Here is a 21,502-nt window from a genome sequence, read left to right as displayed (position 1 = left end):
TTTTCAGCGAGTACATGTGTTTTCTTTCAAAGTTCTCCATTGCATATTCCCTTCTTTCACAAGTACCAATAATTTATAATGGTTAACATTTATTCAGCACATACTGAATCCCAGGCAAATACTCAAACATGCATCCTATTGGATCCTCATAACAATGTTAAGACCCAGTTACTAATATTGTCTTGTTCTTTTTAAAAAAAATTGATTACTGAACTAATTATATTAGTTTCAGGTGTACAACCTAATGATTCGGTATCTGTATATATTGTGAAATGATCACCATAATAAGTCTAGTTAACTTCTGCCACCAAAGATAGTTACGGAATTTTTTTTCTTGTGGTGGGAACTTTTAAGGCCTGCTCTCTCAGCAACTTTTAAATATGCAGTACAGTGTTATTACCTTTAGTCACCACACTGTACATTACATGCCCATGACTGATTTATCTTCTAACTGGAGCTCCTACCATTTGACTCCCTTCACCCTTTCCTCCACCCTCCACACCACACCTCAGGCAACTACTAATCTGTTTTCTGTATCTATGAGCTTGGTTTTTTGTTTTCCTTTTTTTTACATCCTTCATACAAGTGAGATCACAGTGTTCGTCTTTCTCTGTGTGACTTATTTCACTTAGCATAATGCCTCAAGGTCCATTTTTGTCTTGTTCTTACTGAGGAAATGGAGACTTTGAGAGGTTGAGTGGCTTGCCCAAAGACACATAGTTGGTACGTGGACAGTTCTTGAACCAAGGCGATCTGACTTCTGACGTGTCTATCTCCAGAAGTTTCCCCACAGCCTGCAGCAAGATGTCATGCTTAAAAAAGCAAACTGAACCTGAAGATGGAAGACCTGGGCTGGACTCAGCTCTGCCACTTTTTGTTTAGTTTTGTTTTTGGCCGTGCTACACGACCTGCGGGATCTTAGTTCCCCAACCAGGGATCAAACCCACACCCTCAGCAGTGAAAGCACGGAGTCCTAACCACTGGACCCCCAGGGAATTCCCAACTCTCTTACTTTTTAGTTAGATGACTTTTGGAAAGTTACAGTACCTCTTTTCTGTTACCCTTATCAAGAAAAGAACAACCTATTAGTAATAGTATTTATACCATGATGAGGTTGTTTTGAGAATCGAATGACATAATACATATAAAGTACTTCATCCAGCCCTTGGCATATAACAAGTACTAAATAAATGTTACCCCAAACTATTGTCATTGTTCTTACCACTCATCGGTTTTGGGGAAGTGACTCCATGTCTCTGAATACTGAGTTCCCCATCTATAAAATGAGGATCTAATCCCCCCCAGGTTAGCTTTGATAGAGATTTGGGAATCACTGTACAATGTAAGGTATACCTTGGGTGACCATGTTCCTGGTTTTGCCCTGTTAGAATGATAAATTATAAGAACACCCAATTTTCCCTTTCTCTGACCATCCTGTGAAACTCCCTTCTCCTTTTTCACAGCAACTGCATTTTATTTATTTTGGGACTATAGTACAGAGACTTTTTTTTTTTTTTTTTTTTTGGTGGTTCACGGGCCTCTCACTGTTGTGGCCTCTCCCGTTGCGGAGCACAGGCTCCAGACGCCCAGGCTCAGCGGTCAGCTCCGCGACATGTGGGATCTTCCCAGACCGGGGCACGAACCCGTGTCCTCTGCATCGGCAGGCGGACTGTCAACCACTGTGCCACCAGGGAAGCCCCTAGACCTTTTATTTTTATTTTTATATTTTTTGTTAGTGCAGATTTCCCACAGAAAATATTAACTGTGGAAATAAATCACATATACACTAAATAAAAATGAAAAAGTTGAGGATTTTTTAGGGGAGAGTTATATAATATTCAGTTTCCCAGTGATTAAAAACCTAATGGAGAAGTTCATTAGTGATCAGTTCTGTCCAATAGTCAGATAGGCAGGGAGTGGGGAGAAGGGGAGAGCATTGGGTTCTGAGGTGAGGGGGTTGGTCTAACATCACCTGTTCTTATTCTACCTGCGCTTCATCTGGGCTGGGGCATCAGCACAGGCTGTTATTCATCTCCATCTCCCTTTGAAATGTCCACTTGGCAACAAACCATCTTTACAGGACCAGGAAACCACCTCTTGCTTTTTTTTTTTTTTTTTTGCGGTACGTGGGCCTCTCACTGCTGTGGCCTCTTCCGTTGCGGAGCACAGGCTCCAGATGCGCAGGCTCAGCGGCCATGGCTCGCGGGCCCAGCCGCTCCACGGCATGTGGGATCTTCCTGGACCGCGGCACGAACCCGTGTCCCCTGCATCGGCAGGTGGACTCTCAACCACTGCACCACCAGGGAAGCCCCCACCTCTTGCTTTTATCTTTAAAACTTATTTTGGAATTAACTGTTACCCTGATAAAAGAATGACTCAGACTTTAAAAACTTATTTGGAAATAGTGGTGTCTGTCTCTTTAATCGGCTTGCACAAGCCTTTTTAATATTTAAAAGTGGTCAGATACCAAAAAAAAAGTGGTCAGATAAACCATTCTTGTATTTGAGAGGATAAGTGCTTCATTTCAACATATCTAAACTTACATTTACCTTTTTTTAAAAAATAAATTTATTTTTATTTATTTGTCTTTGGCTGCATTGGGTCTTGCTGTGCGTGGGCTTTCTCTAGTTGCGGTGAGCGGGGGCTATGCTTCGTTGCCGTGCATGGGCTTCTCATTGCGGTGGCCTCTCTTGTTGCGGAGCACGGGCTCTAGGCGCATGGGCTTCAGTAGTTGTGGCACGCAGGCTCAGTAGTTGTGGCTCTTGGCTCTAGAGCGCAGGCTCAGTAGTTGTGGTGCACGGGCTCTGTTGCTGCGTGGCATGTGAGATCTTCCCGGACCAGGGCTTGAACCCGCGTCCCCTGCACCAGCAGGCAGATTCCTAACCACTGCACCACCAGGGAAGCCCACATTTACCTTTAAGTTTTAAAAACTTTTAATTATTTGTTTCCTCTGGAAAAAATGTACAAAGGAACTAAAGATATTCATCAGAAGAAAAATCTGGGAATGAATGGATCATTGTCTTTGAAAGTCACTTACAAATCTTCTTCCTTTGCTTTCAGAGGAACGAGCCAGAATCTATTCATCAGACAGTGATGAGGGATCAGAAGAAGATAAGGCTCAAAGATTGCTCAAAGCAAAGAAACTCACCAGTGATGAGGTAAACCAAATTTATTCAATTCTAGAGGTTTACCCTGTACCTACAAGTCAACTCCTGGAATGAAGAGGAGCTCACAGCCCAGGAGCACAGATAGATGTCTACACACTTCACTGAAGCTCAGAGAGATAAATCCAGTAACAGGACTAGGGGTGGCCCAGAGGAGGGTCTGATACCTCTGCTCAGAGAAGGAGACCTCTCGTTGGGTATTGAAGGAATAATGGTAGGTGTGCAGGGCAAACCAGCCAGGGTGGGCATGCCAGGTAGATGGAAAGGCCTGGGAGAAGACACATGGCCCTGAGGTACCAAGGCTCGACTAGAGAACTAGAAATCATTAGTATGGGTAGATCAGAGCATGTATCTCTTTTTTCTTTTTCTCTTTTTATTTTCAATATATTTTTTAAATTACAGAAATAATTCTTATGGTAGAAAAATCTGTTTTTATTTAGATGAACTCATATTTGAAATAGTATTGAGTAATTCAAGAAAATAAATTCCCATCTATTATTGAAATAAATTTCCAAAGGAATTTTAACTTATGTTTTTGACAGTATCCTTTTCAAATTATAAGAGTACAGGTGCTGAGAAATTTTAAGTCTTCTTTCAAAATATAATTGACATGTAACATTATATAACAGTATATTAGTTTCAGGTATACAACATAAAGATTTGATCGATATATGTATATATTGCAAAATGATCACACCACAATAGTTATATGTTTAGTTATAGTTATATGTTTTTTTCTTGTGATGAGAACTTTTAAGATCTATGCTCTTAGCAACTTTAAATTGTACAATACAGTATTTATTTATTTATTTATTTATTTATGGCTGTGTTGGGTCTTTGTTGCTGCACGTGTGCTTTGTCTAGTTGTGGTGAGCGGGGGCTACTCTTCGTTGCGGTGCATGGGCTTCTCATTGCGGTGGCTTCTCGTTGTGGAGCACAGGCTCTAGGCACGCGAGCTTCAGTAGTTGTGGCACGCAGGCTCTAGAGCGCAAGTTCAGTAGTTGTGGCGCATGGGCTTAGTTGCTCTGTGGCATTTGGGATCTTCCCGGACCAGGGCTCAAACCCATGTCCCCTGCGTTGGCAGGCGGATTCTTAACCACTGTACCACCAGGGAAGGCCACAATACAGTATTATTAACTGTAGTCACTCTGCTGTACATCACATCCCCATGGCCTACTTATTTTGTCTTTTTATTTATTTATTTTTAATTAATTAATTTTTGGCTGCGTTGGGTCTTTGTTGCTGTGCACGGGCTCTCTCTAGTTGTGGTGAGCAGGGTCTGCTTTTTGCTGTGGTGCGTGGGCTTATCGCGGTGGCTTCTCTCATTGCAGAGCACCGGCTCTAGGTGTGCTGGTTTCAGTAGTTGTGGCTCACGGGCTTTAGAGCGCAGGCTCAGTAGTTGTGGCACAAGGGCTTAGTTGCTCTGCGGCATGTGGGATCTTCCTGGGCCAGGGCTTGAACCTGTGTTGCCTGCATTGGCAGTCAGATTCTTAACCACTGCACCACCTGGGAAGTCCGTATTTAAGTCTTTTTAGATTATTTTTATCTTTGCTATTCTTGAATTTTGCTATGGTATGTTACTTAGTGTTTCCTTTTATTTTCCTGATTGGGATTTGTTAGATTTTCTGAATCTGTAGATTGGTATTTTTCATCAGTTCTGAAAATTTCTCAGCCATTAATTCTTCAGATATTACTTCTGTACCATTCTGTCTCTCCTTTCTTCCTGAAACTCTGATTAGATGCATGTTATTCCTTCTTACTTTATCCTCCATGACAGATCCTCAGTCTCTCTTTCATATTTTCCATGTCTTTATCTCCCTGCATTCTAGGACAGTTCTTCAGATCCTTCTAGTTCAGTGCTTCTTTCTTTAGCTGTCTAATACATTGTTAATCTCTTGCATTGAATTTTTACTTTGTTTCAGTTTTTTATCTCTAGCGGTTTAGTTTCTTTTTCTAATTGGTCATTTTTTAAAATTCTGCTCCTAAATTATATTTTTCAGTTTCTCCTTTTAATGTCTTTAAATATTTGAAACCTACATGTATGGTCTTTTATGTCTGAGAATTCCAATGTCTAAAATCTTTTTTTTTTTTTATTTTTTTTTATTTTATTTTTTTTTAACATCTTTATTGGAGTATAATTGCTTTACAATGGTATGTTAGTTTCAGCTTCACAACAAAATGAATCAGTTATATATATACATATATTCCCATATCTCTTCCCGCTTGCGTCTCCCTCCCTCCCACCCTCCCTATCCCTCCCCTCCAGGCGGTCACAAAGCACCGAGCTGATCTCCCTGTGCTATGCGGCTGCTTCCCACTAGCTATCTACCTTACATTTGGTAGCGTATATATGTCCATGCCTCTTTATCGCTTTGTCACCGTTTACCCTTCCCCCTCCCCATAGCCTCAAGTCCATTCTCTAGTAAGTCTGTGTCTTTATTCCTGTTTCACCCCTAGGTTTTTCATGACATTTTTTTTTTTTTAATTCCATATATATGTGTTAGCATACGGTATTTGTCTCTCTCTTTCTGACTTACTTCACTCTGTATGACAGACTCTAGGTCTATCCACCTCATTACAAATAGCTCAATTTCATCTCTTTTTATGGCTGAGTAATATTCCATTGTATATATGTGCCACATCTTCTTTATCCATTCATCCGATGATGGACACTTAGGTTGTTTCCATCTCTGGGCTATTGTAAATAGAGCTGCAATGAACATTTTGGAACATGACTCTTTTTGAATTATGGTTTTCTCAGGGTATATGCCCAGTAGTGGGATTGCTGGGTCATATGGTAGTTCTATTTGTAGCTTTTTAAGGAACCTCCATACTGTTCTCCACAGTGGCTGTATCAATTTACATTCCCACCAACAGTGTAAGAGGGTTCCCTTTTCTCCACACCCTCTCCAGCATTTATTGTTTCTAGATTTTTTGATGATGGCCATTCTGACTGGTGTGAGATGATATCTCATTGTAGTTTTGATTTGCATTTCTCTCATGATTAGTGATGTTGAGCATTCTTTCATGTGTTTGTTGGCACTCTGTATATCTTCTTTGGAGAAATGTCTATTTAGGTCTTCTGCCCATTTTTGGATTGGGTTGTTTGTTTTTTTGTTATTAAGCTGCATGAGCTGCTTATAAATTTTGGAGATCAATCCTTTGTCAGTTGCTTCATTTGCAAATATTTTCTCCCATTCTGAGGGTTGTCTTTTGGTCTTCTTTATGGTTTCCTTTGCTGTGCAAAAGCTTTTAAGTTTCATTAGGTCCCATTTGTTTATTCTTGTTTTTATTTCCATTTCTCTAGGAGGTGGGTCAAAAAGGACCTTGCTGTGATTTATGTCATAGAGTGTTCTGCCTATGTTTTCCTCTAAGAGTTTGATAGTTTCTGGCCTTACATTTAGGTCTTTAATCCATTTTGAGCTTATTTTTGTGTACGGTGTTAGGGAGTGATCTAATTTCATACTTTTACATGTAGCTGTCCAGTTTTCCCAGCACCACTTATTGAATAGGCTGTCCTTTCTCCACTGTACATTTCTGCCTCCTTTGTCAAAGATAAGGTGACCATATGTGCGTGGGTTTATCTCTGGGCTTTCTATCCTGTTCCATTGATCTATCTTTCTGTTTTTGTGCCAGTACCATACCGTCTTGATACCTGTAGCTTTGTAGTATAGTCTGAAGTCTGGGAGCCTGATTCCTCCAGTTCCTTCTTTCGTTCTCAAGATTGCTTTGGCTATTCGGGGTCTTTTGTGTTTCCATACAAATTGTGAAATTTTTTGTTCTAGTTCTGTGAAAAATGCCAGTGGTAGTTTGATAGGGATTGCATTGAATCTATAGATTGCTTTCGGTAGTAGAGTCATTTTCACAATGTTGATTCTTCCAATCCAAGAACATGGTATATCTCTCCATCTATGTGTATCATCTTTAATTTCTTTCATCAGTGTCTTATAATTTTCTGCATACAGATCTTTTGTCTCCTTAGGTAGGTTTATTCCTAGATATTTTATTCTTTTTGTTGCAATGGTAAATGGGAGTGTTTTCTTGATTTCACTTTCAGATTTTTCATCATTAGTATATAGGAATGCCAGAGATTTCTGTGCATTAATTTTGTATCCTGCCACTTTACCAAATTCATTGATTAGCTCTAGTAGTTTTCTGGTAGCATCTTTAGGGTTCTCTATGTATAGGATCATGTCATCTGCAAACAGTGACAGCTTTACTTCTTCTTTTCCGATTTGGATTCCTTTTATTTCCTTTTCTTCTCTGATTGCTGTGGCTAAAACTTCCAAAACTATGTTGAATAAGAGTGGTGAGAGTGGGCAACCTTGTCTTGTTCCTGATCTTAGTGGAAATGCTTTCAGTTTTTCACCATTGAGGATGATGTTTGCTGTGGGCTTGTCATATATGGCCTTTATTATGTTGAGGAAAGTTCCCTCTATGCCTACTTTCTGCAGGGTTTTTATCATAAATGGGTGTTGAATTTTGTCAAAAGCTTTCTCTGCATCTATTGAGATGATCATATGGTTTTTCTCCTTCAGTTTGTTAATATGGTTTATCACATTGATAGATTTGCGTATATTGAAGAATCCTTGCATTCCTGGAATAAACCCCACTTGATCATGGTGTATGATCTTTTTAATGTGCTGTTGGATTCTGTTTGCTAGTATTTTGTTGAGGATTTTTGCATCTATGTTCATCAGTGATATTGGCCTGTAGTTTTCTTTCTTTGTGACATCCTTGTCTGGTTTTGGTATCAAGGTGATGGTGGCCTCGTAGAAGGAGTTTGGGAGTGTTCCTCCCTCTGCTATATTTTGGAAGAGTTTGAGAAGGATAGGTGTTAGCTCTTCTCTAAATGTTTGATAGAATTCGCCTGTGAAGCCATCTGGTCCTGGGCTTTTCTTTGTTGGAAGATTTTTAATCACAGTTTCAATTTCAGTGCTTGTGATTGGTCTGTTCATATTTTCTATTTCTTCCCGATTCAGTCTTGGCAGGTTGCGCCTTTCTAAGAATTTGTCCATTTCTTCCAGATTGTCCATTTTATTGGCATAGAGTTGCTTGTAGTAATCTCTCATGATCTCTTTTATTTCTGCAGTGTCAGTTGTTACCTCTCCTTTTTCATTTCTAATTCTATTGATTTGGGTCTTCTCCCTTTTTTTCTTGATGAGTCTGGCTAGTGGTTTATCTATTTTGTTTATCTTCTCAAAGAACCAGCTTTTAGTTTTATTGATCTTTGCTATTGTTTCCTTCATTTCTTTTTCATTTATTTCTGATCTGATTTTTATGATTTCTTTCCTTCTGCTAGCTTTGGGGTTTTTTTGTTCTTCTTTCTCTAATTGCTTGAGGTGCAAGGTTAGGTTGTTTATTCGAGATGCTTCCTGCTTCTTAAGGTGGGCTTGTATTGCTATAAACTTCCCCCTTAGAACTGCTTTTGCTGCATCCCACAGGTTTTGGGTCGTTGTGTCTCCATTGTCATTTGTTTCTAGGTATTTTTTGATTTCCTCTTTGATTTCTTCAGTGATATCTTCATTATTAAGTAGTGTATTGTTTAGCCTCCATGTGTTTGTATTTTTTACAGATCTTTTCCTGTAATTGATATCTAGTCTCATGGCGTTGTGGTCAGAAAAGATACTTGATACAATTTCAATTTTCTTAAATTTACCAAGGCTTGATTTGTGACCCAAGATATGATCTATCCTGGAGAATGTTCCATGAGCACTTGAGAAAAATGTGTATTCTGTTGTTTTTGGATGGAATGTCCTATAAATATCAATTAACTCCATCTCGTTTAATGTATCATTTAAAGCTTGTGTTTCCTTATTTATTTTCATTTTGGATGATCTGTCCATTGGTGAAAGTGGGGTGTTAAAGTCCCCTACTATGAATGTGTTACTGTCGATTTCCCCTTTTATGGTTGTCAGTATTTGCCTTATGTATTGAGGTGCACCTATGTTGGGTGCATAAATATTTACAATTGTTATATCTTCCTCTTGGATTGATCCCTTGATCATTATGTAGTGTCCTTCTTTGTCTCTTCTAATAGTCTTTGTTTTAAAGTCTATTTTGTCTGATATGAGAATTGCTACTCCAGCTTTCTTTTGGTTTCCACTTGCATGAAATACCTTTTTCCATCCCCTTACTTTCAGTCTGTATGTGTCTCTAGGTCTGAAGTGGGTCTCTTGTAGACAGCAAATATATGGGTCTTGTTTTTGTATCCATTCAGCCAATCTGTGTCTTTTGGTGGGAGCATTTAGTCCATTTACATTTAAGGTAATTATCGATATGTGTGTTCCTATTCCCATTTTCTTCATTGTTTTGGGTTTGTTATTGTACGTCCTTTCCTTCTTTTGTGTTTCTTGCCTAGAGAAGTTCCTTTAGCAGTTGTTGTAGAGGTGGTTTGGTGGTGCTGAACTCTCTCAGCTTTTGCTTGTCTGTAAAGGTTTTAATTTCTCCATCAAATCTGAATGAGATCCTTGCTGGGTAGAGTAATCTTGGTTGCAGGTTTTTCTCCTTCAACACTTTCAATATGTCCTGCCACTCCCTTCTGGCTTGCAGAGTTTCTGCTGAAAGATCAGCTGTTAACCTTATGGGGATTCCCTTGTGTGTTATTTGTTGTTTTTCCCTTGCTGCTTTTAATATGTTTTCTTTGTATTTAATTTTTGACAGTTTGATTAATATGTGTCTTGGCGTATTTCTCCTTGGATTTATCCTGTATGGGACTCTCTGTGCTTCCTGGACTTGATTAACTATTTCCTTTCCCATATTAGGGAAGTTTTCAACTATAATCTCTTCAAATATTTTCTCAGTCCCTTTCTTTTTCTCTTCTTCTTCTGGAACCCCTATAATTCGAATGTTGGTGCGTTTAATGTTGTCCCAGAGGTCTCTGAGACTGTCCTCAGTTCTTTTCATTCTTTTTTCTTTATTCTGCTCTGCAGTAGTTATTTCCACTATTTTATCTTCCAGGTCACTTATCCGTTCTTCTGCCTCAGTTATTCTGCTATTGATCCCATCTAGAGTACTTTTAATTTCATTTATTGTGTTGTTCATCGTTGCTTGTTTCATCTTTAGTTCTTCTAGGTCCTTGTTAACTGATTCTTGCAATTTGTCCATTCTATTGTCCATTCTATCTCCAAGATTTCGGATCAACCTTACTATCATTATTCTGAATTCTTTTTCAGGTAGACTGCCTATTTCCTCTTCATTTGTTAGGTCTGGTGGGTTTTTATCTTGCTCCTTCATCTGCTGTGTGTTTTTCTGTCTTTTCATTTTGCTTATCTTACTGTGTTTGGGGTCTCCTTTTTTTTTTTTTTTTGCAGGCTGAAGGTTCGTAGTTCCTGTTGTTTTTTGAGTCTGTCCCCAGTGGCTAAGGTTGGTTCAGTGGGTTGTGTAGGCTTCCTGGTGGAGGGTACTAGTGCCTGTGTTCTGGTGTATGAGGCTGGATCTTGTCTTTCTGGTGGGCAGGTCCACGTCTGGTGGTGTGTTTTGGGGTGTCTGTAGACTTATTATGATTTTGGGCAGCCTCTCTGCTAATGGGTGGGGTTGTGTTCCTGTCTTGCTAGTTGTTTGGCATAGGATGTCCAGCACTGTAGCTTGCTGGTCGTTGAGTGAAGCTGGGTGCTGGCGTTGAGATGGAGATCTCTTGGAGATTTTTGCTGTTTGATATTATGTGCAGCTGGGAGGCCTCTTGTGGACCAGTGTCCTGAAGTTGGCTCTCCCACCTCAGAGGCACAGCACTGAGTCCTGGCTGCAGCACCAAGAGACTTTCATCCACAGGGCTCCTTAATTTGGGATGATTCGTTGTCTATTCAGGTATTCCACAGATGCAGGGTATATCAAGTTGATTGTGGAGCTTTAATCCGCTGCTTCTGAGGCTGCTGGAAGAGATTTCCCTTTCTCTTCTTTGTTCTCACAGCTCCCAGGGCCTCAGCTTTGGATTTGGCCCCGCCTGTGCGTGTAGGTCGCCGGAGGGCGTCTGTTCTTTGCTCAGACAGGACGGGGTTAAAGGAGCCGCTGATTCGGAGGCTCTGGCTCACCCAGGCCGGGGGGTAGGGAGGGTCACAGAGTGCAGGGCGGGCCTGCAGCGGCAGAGGCCGGCGTGATGCTGCAGCCTGAGGCGCGCCGTGCGCTCTCCCGGGGGAGCCGTCCCCGGATCCCGGGACCCCGGCAGCGGCGGGCTGCACAGGCTCCCCGGAAGGGCGTGTGGCTAGTGACCTGCGCTCGCACACAGGTCTCCTGGCGGCGGCAGCAGCGGCCTTAGCGTCCCATGTCCGTCTCTGGGCTCCGCACTCTTAGCCGCGGCTCGCGCCCGTCTCCGGAGCTCTCCCAAGCAGCGTTCCCAATCCCCCCTCCTCGTGCACCAGGAAACAAAGAGGGACGTAAAAGTCTCTTGCCTCTTCGGCAGGTCCAGACCCCTCCCCAGACTCTCTCCCGGCCAGCCGCGGCGCACCAACGCCCTGCAGGCTGTGTTCACGCCGCCAACCTCAGTCCTCTCCCGGCGCTCCGACAAAAGCCGGAGCCTCAGCTCCCAGTCCCGCCCGCCCCGGCGGGCGAGCAGACAAGCCTCTCGGCTGGTGAGTGCCGGTCGGCCCGATCCTCTGCGCTGGAATCTCTCCGCTTTGCCCTCCGCACCCCTGTTGCTGTGCTCTCCTCCGCGGCTCCCAAGCTCCCCCACTCCGCCTCCCGACTAAAATCTTTACATGTGTGGTTTTACAGCCAGTTACTTCTGCTGGCTCTTTTTCATGATGACTTATTTCTCCATGTGCTCTGCAACTGATTTACTTAGCTCAGATCAATGGGAATTTTTGTGGCTTAGATTGATGGATTCCTCCAAAGATGGTATATATTTGCTTCTGCCAGGTACCTTGGGACTACTTTAAATTATATTCTTGGAATAAGGTCTTCTTAGTTTTACTGGAAGTATGGGTTCTGACTTGTGGTTATGAATTTTCCTAGAAATTTTAAATTTTTTGTTTTAATCCCCTGTTAATTAGTTCTAATGTTAGAGATTAGAAATTATCCTGCAGGCATTTAGAACAGGGGTTGGCAAATTACATCCCACTGACCTAATCTGGCCTGCCACCAAATAAAGTTTTTTAGGAATCCACCTATGGTTATTCATTTATGTATTTGTCTATGGATGTTTTCCTTCTATAGTGACAGAGTTGATTAGTTGCAACAGAAATCATACATATGTTTTGTAAAGCCTAAGACATTTATTCTCAGGCCCTTTACCAAAAAGGTTTGCTTACCCCTGCCTCAGAGAAATGGGCCTGGGTTTATTTCTACTTCACCTGAACACTAAAGATACAGTCCTTTGGGGTCTGCTATTAATCTGCTCCACTTGGCCCTTGTCTCCTGTCCTCAGCACCCTGCAAGGCATAAAACCTCAAGCTCATGTTCACACAGTTTGGTAAATGTCTTCAAGGAGAAAGCCTGCTTTCGTGCTGTGCTTATCTCTGTGGGTTCTTGCTTTTGCTTAATTTTAGGTCTCTGATTACACCTTATTTTCTTGCCATCACTTTGGTTTGTTCATAGTTTTTCATCATTGTAATTTTCAGTGGGAGGGTTATTGAAAGGATTGTTCTGCCATATTGTGGGAACATTGTTGTGTTCCTGTTATTCATGATTTTAATGTATTTTGATCATTTTGGCCTGTGAACTGTGAGCTTCTGTGAGCTCTTTTCTCATGTGAAACAGAATTTTGTTCTTGCGTTATTGTTAATTACAACATTTAATATTTCCCAGTCTTTCTTGAAAGTGGCATGCTATGGAAGATAACTAGACAAAAATTGTTAAATTATTCTGCAACATACTTGTTTTAAATTAGATAGGAAACATCTTAATCATGCATTTATAGTATGTTGAACTGTTGGCAAACAGGAATCCTCATCTAAGCAGATGCCGTTTTATTTTTTGGCAAGCAGAAACTGTGAATAAAACTTGAAAAGTGCCATGGGACTTCTGTTTATTTCTAGTATTCTCAGAAATGAGATTTCTAAATGTGATCCATCAAATAGTCTTCTTCTAGTCTGGGCGATTGCAAACCTGTAACTTCCTGACTTAAAAATGTCTCTTGCAAATGCCTCCTAGCTGTCTGTTATACAGGCATTTTATTTTAAAATAAATGCCTCCTAGCTGTCTGTTATACCTCTATCTTCTGCACCCAAATACTCGCCGTTAAGTCTTCCTGTACCCCTCCTTTCCCCTTTCCTGACAACGGAGACTTTACTTCTGCCTGGACCTCCCAACCCCTGCCTCTGCCTCCCCTTATTGCCCCAGTTCAAGTCCTGGCATGGGTCACTATGGGAGAGAGGACGAAAGGGGTCAGACCTGCTCTAGGTCCCTCTCCTTATTTGCACACTAAACCCTACCCACACACCATGAGCCTAGTATTCCTCTGAGATAAAGTGAGTTTTCAGACCCCAAGTCCCCACCCCAGAGAAACACCGTTGTCACCAGAGCATTCCTTGATATGGGGAAAGGGCATGGGTCTGGATTAGAATGAACTGGATTACTGAATCTTGGGCTATTTTATACTACTTGTATGGCCTTGAGCAAGTCATCTCACATTTCCAAGTCTGTTTCCTCATCTGTTCTATGGGGTTTATGCTCGCTGCCTTGTAAAGTTGTATTATAGTAAATAACAGATATGAAAGTGGTTGAATGCTAGCTTCCCTTCCCCAACAGGGTCTAAGTTACAAAAAAGGAGAGAAACAGAACTTTTTATGCTCCCTTATTTTTGTAAGCAGTGAAAACTTTAGAAAACCTAAATTACAGCAAAAGTGGAAAGATGGGTAGTAGAAGAAACTGTGGAAAAGGGAAAGACTGCCGTGGAAAGGAACATGCAGACAATGGGAAGGAAGGGCATCACTGCCAGGCCTCAGCTTTCTTGGATGAAAGAGATGACCTGCCAAGGACTACCTAGAATGTGGTGCTGGTGGTCTGGTTCCTCTCCATGTCTCTCTTTCCTCCCCCAGCTCTGCCTCGTGGAGCCTCCATTCCCCCCTTGTCAGCCCTGCCTTACCTGTTAGAGGCCCCTCTGTTTATGGAGCCGTCAGCAACTTGGAACCAGGGTAGTCCCAGCTTCCCCTCCAGTGTGGTTGGGATTCTGAATGTGTTTCCGTGGAAGCCTTGACACTCTTGGTGTTGGTCACTTATACTTTAATACACCCTTATTTGTATATATTGTTAGGTATATTTTGGGTTAAATAAACTCTGAGAGCTGGTTTCTAATGTGAGTTTTACAATCAGTCTAAAAAATTGTTGGAAGACAACTCCAACAATTGGGCTGCCTGTTCCTGTGTCTTTAGGGACCTGCATTCATGGCTGTATTAGGAAGCTTTGTGTTCATCTCAGAGGTCTCTGAGACTGTCCTCAGTTTTTTTCTTTCTTTTTTCTTTATTCTGCTCTGCAGTAGTTATTTCCACTATTTTATCTTCCAGGTCACTTATCCGTTCTTCTGCTATCCGTTATTCTGCTATTGATCCCTTCTAGAGTATTTTTTTCATTTATTGTGTTGTTCATCATTGCTTGTTTCCTCTTTAGTTCTTCTAGGTCCTTGTTAAATGTTTCTTGCATTTTCTCTATTTCCAAGATTTTGGATCATCTTTACTATCATTATTCTGAATTCTTTTTCAGGTAGACTGCCTATTTCCTCTTCATTTGTTAGGTCTGGTGGGTTTTTACCTTGCTCCTTCATCTGCTGTGTGTTTTTCTGTCTTCTCATTTTGCTTATCTTACTGTGTTTGGGGTCTCCTTTTCACAGGCTGCAGGTTCGTAGTTCCCGTTGTTTTTGGTGTCTGTCCCCAGTGGCTAAAGTTGGTTCAGTGGGTTGTGTAGGCTTCCTGGTGGAGGGGACTAGTGCTTGTGTTCCGGTGGATGAGGCTGGATCTTGTCTTTCTGGTGGGCAGGTCCACGTCTGGTGGTGTGTTTTGGGGTGTCTGTGGCCTTATTATGATTTTAGGCAGCCTCTCTGCTAATGGGTGGGGTTGTGTTCCTATCTTGCTAGTTGTTTGGCATAGGGTGTCCTGCACTGTAGCTTTCTGGTCGTTGAGTGAAGCTGGGTGTTGGTGTTGAGATGGAGATCTCTGGGAGATTTTTGCTGTTTGATATTACGTGGAGCTGGGAGGTCTCTTGTGGACCAGTGTCCTGAAGTTGGCTCTTCCACCTCAGAGGCACAGCACTGACGCCTGGCTGGAGCACCAAGAGCCTGTCCTCCACACGGCTCAGAATAAAAGGGAGAAAATAGAGGAAGAAAGAAAGAAAGAAAGAGGATAAAATAAAATAAAGTAAGATAAAATAAAGTTATTAAAATAAAAAATAATTATTAAGAAAAAAAATTTAAAAAGTAAACAAACAAAAAACCGAACGGACAGAACCCTAGGACAAATGGTGGAAGCAAAGCTATACAGACAAAATCTCACACAGAAGCATACACATACACACTCACAAAAAGAGGAAAATGGGAAAAAATAATCTATCTTGCTCCCAAAGTCCACCTCCTCAGTTTGGGATGATTCGTTGTCTATTCATGTATTCCACAGATGCAGGGCACATCAAGTTGATTGTGGAGCTTTAATCCGCTGCTCCTGAGGCTGCTGGGAGAGATTTCCCTTTCTCTTCTTTGTTCTCACAGCTCCCTGGGCTCAGCTTTGGATTTGGCCCCGCCTCTGCGTGTAGGTCGCCTGAGGGCGTCTGTTCTTCGCTCAGACAGGACGGGGTTAAAGGAGCAGCTGATTCGGGGCCTCTGGCTCTATTAGGCCGCGGGGAGGGAGGGGTACGGATGCGGGGCGAGCCTGCGGCGGCAGAGGCCGCCGTGACGTTGCACCAGCCTGAGGCGCGCCGTACGTTCTCCAGGGGAAGTTGTCCCTGGATCCCGGGACCCTGGCAGTGGCGGGCTGCACAGGCTCCCCGGAAGGGGTGTGTGGATAGTGACCTGTGCTCGCACACAGGCTTCTTGGTGGCGGCAGCAGCAGCCTTAGCGTCTCATGCCCGTCTCTGGGGTCCGCGCTTTTAGCCGCGGCTGGCGCCTGTCTCTGGAGCTCCTTTAAGCCTCTTGTCTCTTCGGCAGCTGCAGACTTTTCCCCGGACTCCCTCCTGGCTAGTCGTGGTGCACTAACCCCCTGCAGGCTGTGTTCACGCTGCCAGTCCTTTCCCTGGGATCTGACCTCCGAAACCCCAGCCTCAGCACCCAGCCCCGCCCGCCCAGGCGGGTGAGCAGACAAGCCTCTCGGGCTGGTGAGTGCCGGTCAGCACCGATCCTCTATGCGGGAATCTCTCTGCTTTGCTCTCCGCACCCCTGTGGCTGCGCTCTCCTCCGTGGCTCCGAAGCTCCCCCGCTCCGCCACCCGCAGTCACCACCCGCAAAAGGGCTTCTAGTGTGTGGAAACCTTTCCTCCTTCACAGTTCCCTCCCACTGGTGCAGGTCCCGTCCCTATCCTTTTGTCTCTGTTTATTCTTTTTTCTTTTGCCCTACCCAGGTACGTGGGGAGTTTCTTGCCTTTTGGGAGGTCTGAGGTCGTCTGCCAGCGTTCAGTAGGTGTTCTGTATGAGTTGTTCCACATGTAGATGTATTTCTGATGTATCTGTGGGGAGGAAGGTGATCTCCGCATCCTACTCTTTCGCCATCTTCTCCTGTCAGCCTGTGTGCATCTAATATATGAGTATTTTTGTTATTTGTTGCATTTACATGGCACAGAGATTTATTCCAGCCAAGTTCACTAAGGCAGAATCCCACACCCCTGCTTTCACAAAATGAGGTCTCCTGAAGGTTGCCACTCAACTTTCTAAGTCCTGGGAGTAGCAGGCCTGCATGCCTTTGCTGGGCTTTACTGTGCTTGTCTGTAGCCGCCTGGGAAGTCAGTCCTGGAAGGATTTTCAGAGCAGAATTCCAGAGCATCTTACCTGAGACAGTGGATTAGAACCGGTGCCAATTAGACTTCTTTGGGAGAGCTTTGACCTGGCTCCTGACTTCCCAGCTGCTTGGCCCTGTCTAGGTTCCTTTAGGACAGGCTCTACCACCTTTTAGACCTACCATGCCCGTTATTCTTTTATTCACTCAAATTTAAACCTATTAAAGAACTTTAGAGCTGAAGAGACCATACACACTGAAGTTTACTTGGAGAAGGTTGCCACAAACCAGGCTGGCATGTAAATAGTTTAAGATAAGATTCATCAGCTGAAAATAAAGGAAAAGTGGTGGTAGTAGTGAATGTGCTTCTTACCTTTGCCAGTGTGGGGTTGGGAGAGAAGTGTTTAGGTTTGCTCAAGGCTGGGAAGTAGAAAGGAGGCTTGTCACAGCCTGGGGGCAGGATCCATCCTCCAGGCTAGCTGTTGGGGTAACTTTATTGCTGCCAGCTGGGAAGTAAGTGCAGGAAGACTTCTGGATCTGAATTCCTGTGGATTCATAACTTACCCCTTTGAATTCTCCTATGACTTCAGCTCTGTGGGGATGCATTTGGGATAATAAGGCAGGAAACAAGTGTGAGATAGTATTGATATCTTCTCCTCAGAGGGCCAGGCATCAGAAAAAGTGGCTATGCCAGCTTGTATGCTACATCCAGAAGCATTCTCTGGACAGGATAGTAAGATGCTTGGCCTTCCCCAACTTCAACTTTTAAACTTTGTTCACCCTGTTTTATTTTTGGTGAGGAGTCTTGTTAAGGCAATTCTGGAGTATCATATTTAGTATCATTTCATTTTAATCAATTTTTGATATTATTTAATGTTGATCTGTTCAAATTCTATCTGTAAGAAGTGTTTTTAGAAAACTTACCAAATTTTTTGTTTCTATTAGAACATTATACAGCGTGACTTTAAGCAGTGGAAACTTGTTTATGAAAGCCTTTAATTTCTTCAAAAATATTTTTTCAAATATTAAAAAAAAAATCTTTATTATGTGAGTTTTTAGTACATCCAAAACAAGAAATAGTTGTTTCAAAAAATTGACAGTCTTGGGCTTCCCTGGTGGCACAGTGGTTGAGAATCTGCCTGCCAGTGCTGGGGACACGGGTTCAAGCCCTGGTCTGGGAGGATCCCACATGCCGCGGAGCAACTAAGCCAGTGCACCACAGCTACTGAGCCTGCGTGTCTGGAGCCTGTGCTCCGCAACAAGAGAAGGCCGCGACAGTGAGAGGCCCGTGCACCGTGATGAAGAGTGGCCCCCGCTCGCCGCAACTAGAGAAAGCTCTCGCACAGAAATGAAGACCCAACACAGCCATAAATAAATAAATAAATAAATAATAAAATATTGACAGTCTTTAGGGCTTCCCTGGTGGCGCAGTGGTTGAGAGTCCACCTGCCGATGCAGGGGACACGGGTTCGTGCCCCGGTCTGGGAAGATCCCACATGCTGCGGAGCGGCTGGGCCCATGAGCCATGGCCGCTGAGCCTGCGCGTCTGGAGCCTGTGCTCCGCAACGGGAGAGGCCACAACAGTGAGAGGTCCGCGTACCACAAAAAAAAAAAAAAAATTGACAGTCTTTAGGATGCTTTTTAGGTAACGAAGAAGTGAAATGCTCAGCAAGTGGAGAAAAAAGTTTAAGTAAATGCCTAATTATGCTCAAAATAGTCAGCAGAACAAGCAGTTATATAGGCTGACTTCTTTGGGAGAGCCCTAACTCTTCCCAGGGCAAAGCCCATTTCCACTTTCCTGCAGCTCTTCTCTATGTACAACAGCTTCTTCCCCCTGTGAGACTGGGTCATAATTGCTTAGCTCGCCCTCATGGGCCTGAAATTGGGTTTTAGGGTTAGTTTTGTTATTACTCCGTAGTCATTTTGAATGCCTCTAGTACCTGTAGATTTGGAAACTGGCCATGACTTTAACCACTGGTTTTATTCAGCTGGTAAATGTTCTTATTAAAATTTATGTTATTTTTGGGTTTTCAGAGGGTTATTCAGCTCAGAGCTACTTTTGATAAACCTTTCTAGAAATATTCTCTATGAACTTTGAGATTCTTCAAATTTTTATCTGTTTAGGAAGGTGAGCCTTCTGGAAAGAGAAAAGCAGAAGATGATGATAAAGCAAATAAAAAGCACAAGAAGTACGTGATCAGTGACGAAGAGGAAGAAGATGATGATTGAAGTAGAAAATGTGAGAACTTTATGTATTTTATTGTACAGTTTGTTTTATAAATATGATGTAAACATGAATTATTTTGACTGAAATAAATTGATTTGCTTTTGAGTAATTTTAATTGTAATAAAAAAATTTAAAAAGCAGGTCTCTGTTCAAGAAATTGACCCCTCCCAAAGCAGGCTGATTTTGTTAATGCCTTACACTAATTCTTAGGTTTTAGTGAATTCCTCCCAGGCCCCACAGAGAAGCCTTGCAAGGGCCAGGTGAAGCGAGTGAGGCATTCTTCTGGGGTGCAGAGTTTTAAAAGGGGCGCAAAAAAGCCTCCGTAATTGTATTCATTTGCTAGGTCTGCTGTAGCACAGTACCACAAATTGGGTGACTTAATACCACAGAAACACATTCTCTCACAGTTCTGAAGCCTATAAATCCTAGATAAAGGTGTCGGCAGAGCCGTGCTCCCTCTAAAGGGAAGAATCCTTCCCTGCATTGTCCTAGCTTCTGGAGTATCCCACTAATCCTTGGCTCGTAGCAGCGTAACTCCAATCTCTGCCTCTGTCTTCACATGGCTTGTTTCCCTGTGTGTCTGCTCTGTGTCTCTCTGTGTCTCCGCTCTGTGTCTCCAGATCCCACTCTCCTTTCAGGACACCCATCAATGGGTTTAGGGTTAACCCTAATCCAGTGTGACCTCATCTTAACTAATTACATCTGCAAAGATCCTATTGCCAAATAAAGTCACATTCTGAGGTTCTGGGTAGATATGAATTTTGAAGTGTCCCTATTCAGCCCACTACAGCAATCAAGTTTAATAATACCGTAATACAACATTTAAAAAAATTAAAATTAATGTAAAAATATGATGAATAAAATGTCAAAAATTTAAATAAAGATGATCTGACAGGGCTGGGCTTAGGGTAAGCCAAGTGAGGAGAGTGGCACAAGTACAAAACTGGATAGATTGTCTCTTTATTTGAAATTTTGATGTTTTGTTTATGGGAGTGTTTTGCATGGAGTTTAAAATGTATTGCAATATTATTTACCTTGATCACTAAGATTCTGGCACCACTTATATTTTTCACCAAAGTGAGTATCTCACATGTTGCGTCCTAGTTGTAGCCCTGCTTTCGCACAGCATGGTGGCTGGGTTCTAACGGTGAGCACCCCAAGAGAGCTGTATTATCTTTTTTCAAAATCCACCACATTCTGTTCAATAGAAGTGAGTCACTGATGTGAGCTCATATTCAAAGGGAGGGAAGTTTGACTCCTCTCGATGGTAGAAATGGCAAAGAATTAGCAGATATATTTGAAATCCATATTTAAGATATGTATTTGTCTTTTCTGCAGTGCTCTTCTACACAGCCTAATCTTTCCCTTATGAACGGACTAGGCCTGTTAATACAATCTAGGAGGGGTGGCTTGTGGGAGGCTCTTCTGAAGCCTGGTTATAGAGAAGTGACGTTGAAAGAGAATAAGGTCCTAACTCACCACTGTGTCACTCTCCTAAACTCAGAAGCCTTCAGTCCCTTGCTGTTTCTTGGTTTATCAAGTTGAAACTCCGATGCCTGGCTCTTGAGAGCCTTCATTTTGACTCTGTCCTTTACAAGGCAACATTGTTTTTTCACTAGCAGACACATATGTGACAGTGATTGAGCTCTTGTCTCTTGTCTCCAAACCTGCCCTTCTCTACAGAGCTTGGCTATGCAGAGCCAAGGCTCTGCAAGCATATTTCAGCTTTGCCAGCTGCCCCCTGTTAGGGGGCGCCAGAGGGAACTGGGAGCCTGAATAACAAAGAAAAGATTCCTCCTTCCTGTTTGTTTATGGAACTTTTCTGGGGGCTTCCTGTTGACCTCCATTCTTTCTGAGGGGGCTCAGCAGCAGCAGTAGTTTCTTCCCACAGCAGCTCAGTCCGGTTTGCAGTTTACCAAGACTTGAAGAGGCAGCTTCATTGTACTCCCGAGAGACATCAGTACCAGCAGGACACTTCCCTTCCTCAGGTATGTTTCAGCTCCAAGGGGCCCTGTCTGTAAGTTTGTAAGTTTAATAATAATTGTAACTTTCCCCTTTGTTCCCTCATCTCTAGGGGTGGAAGTTGCTCTCTGAATTTGCTAATTCTGTGATCCCTTAGGGAGTCCTCTTTGTACTTTTTGTAACCAAATCAACAACTTTAAACCTAATTACAATTTTTAAAAAATACTAAGATCTATCTGTGTAGACAACTGGTATGTTTTCTGTTGCCCAACTTGGACCTGACTGGGTAGTCCAGGAAGCAAA

At 42.6% G+C, this 21,502-nt stretch overlaps 1 protein-coding gene across 3 annotated transcripts in view; it reads left to right on the top strand.

Annotated features, from left to right (window-relative positions):
• LEO1 (LEO1 homolog, Paf1/RNA polymerase II complex component) overlaps nucleotides 1–19,371 on the top strand; it is a 55,703-nt gene extending 36,332 nt beyond the window's left edge. For 2 of the 3 annotated variants that reach the window (XM_082842905.1, XM_082842904.1), the window contains 2 exons: nucleotides 3,061–3,158; nucleotides 19,135–19,371. In XM_082842905.1, the coding sequence (XP_082699031.1) occupies nucleotides 3,061–3,158; nucleotides 19,135–19,239 (203 nt within the window). In that variant the 3' untranslated portion in view covers nucleotides 19,240–19,371. The remainder of the gene's footprint in view (nucleotides 1–3,060; nucleotides 3,159–19,134) is intronic. The other variant, XM_082842906.1, reaches the window with a different exon arrangement.
• Nucleotides 19,372–21,502: the final 2,131 nt, after the last annotated feature.

Source organism: Leucopleurus acutus, assembly GCF_964270905.1.
Source record: "Leucopleurus acutus genome assembly, chromosome: 1".
Classification (NCBI taxonomy): domain Eukaryota; kingdom Metazoa; phylum Chordata; class Mammalia; order Artiodactyla; family Delphinidae; genus Leucopleurus; species Leucopleurus acutus.
Note: the sequence above shows the minus strand (reverse complement) of the source record. Positions and strands in the feature narration are given on the sequence as shown.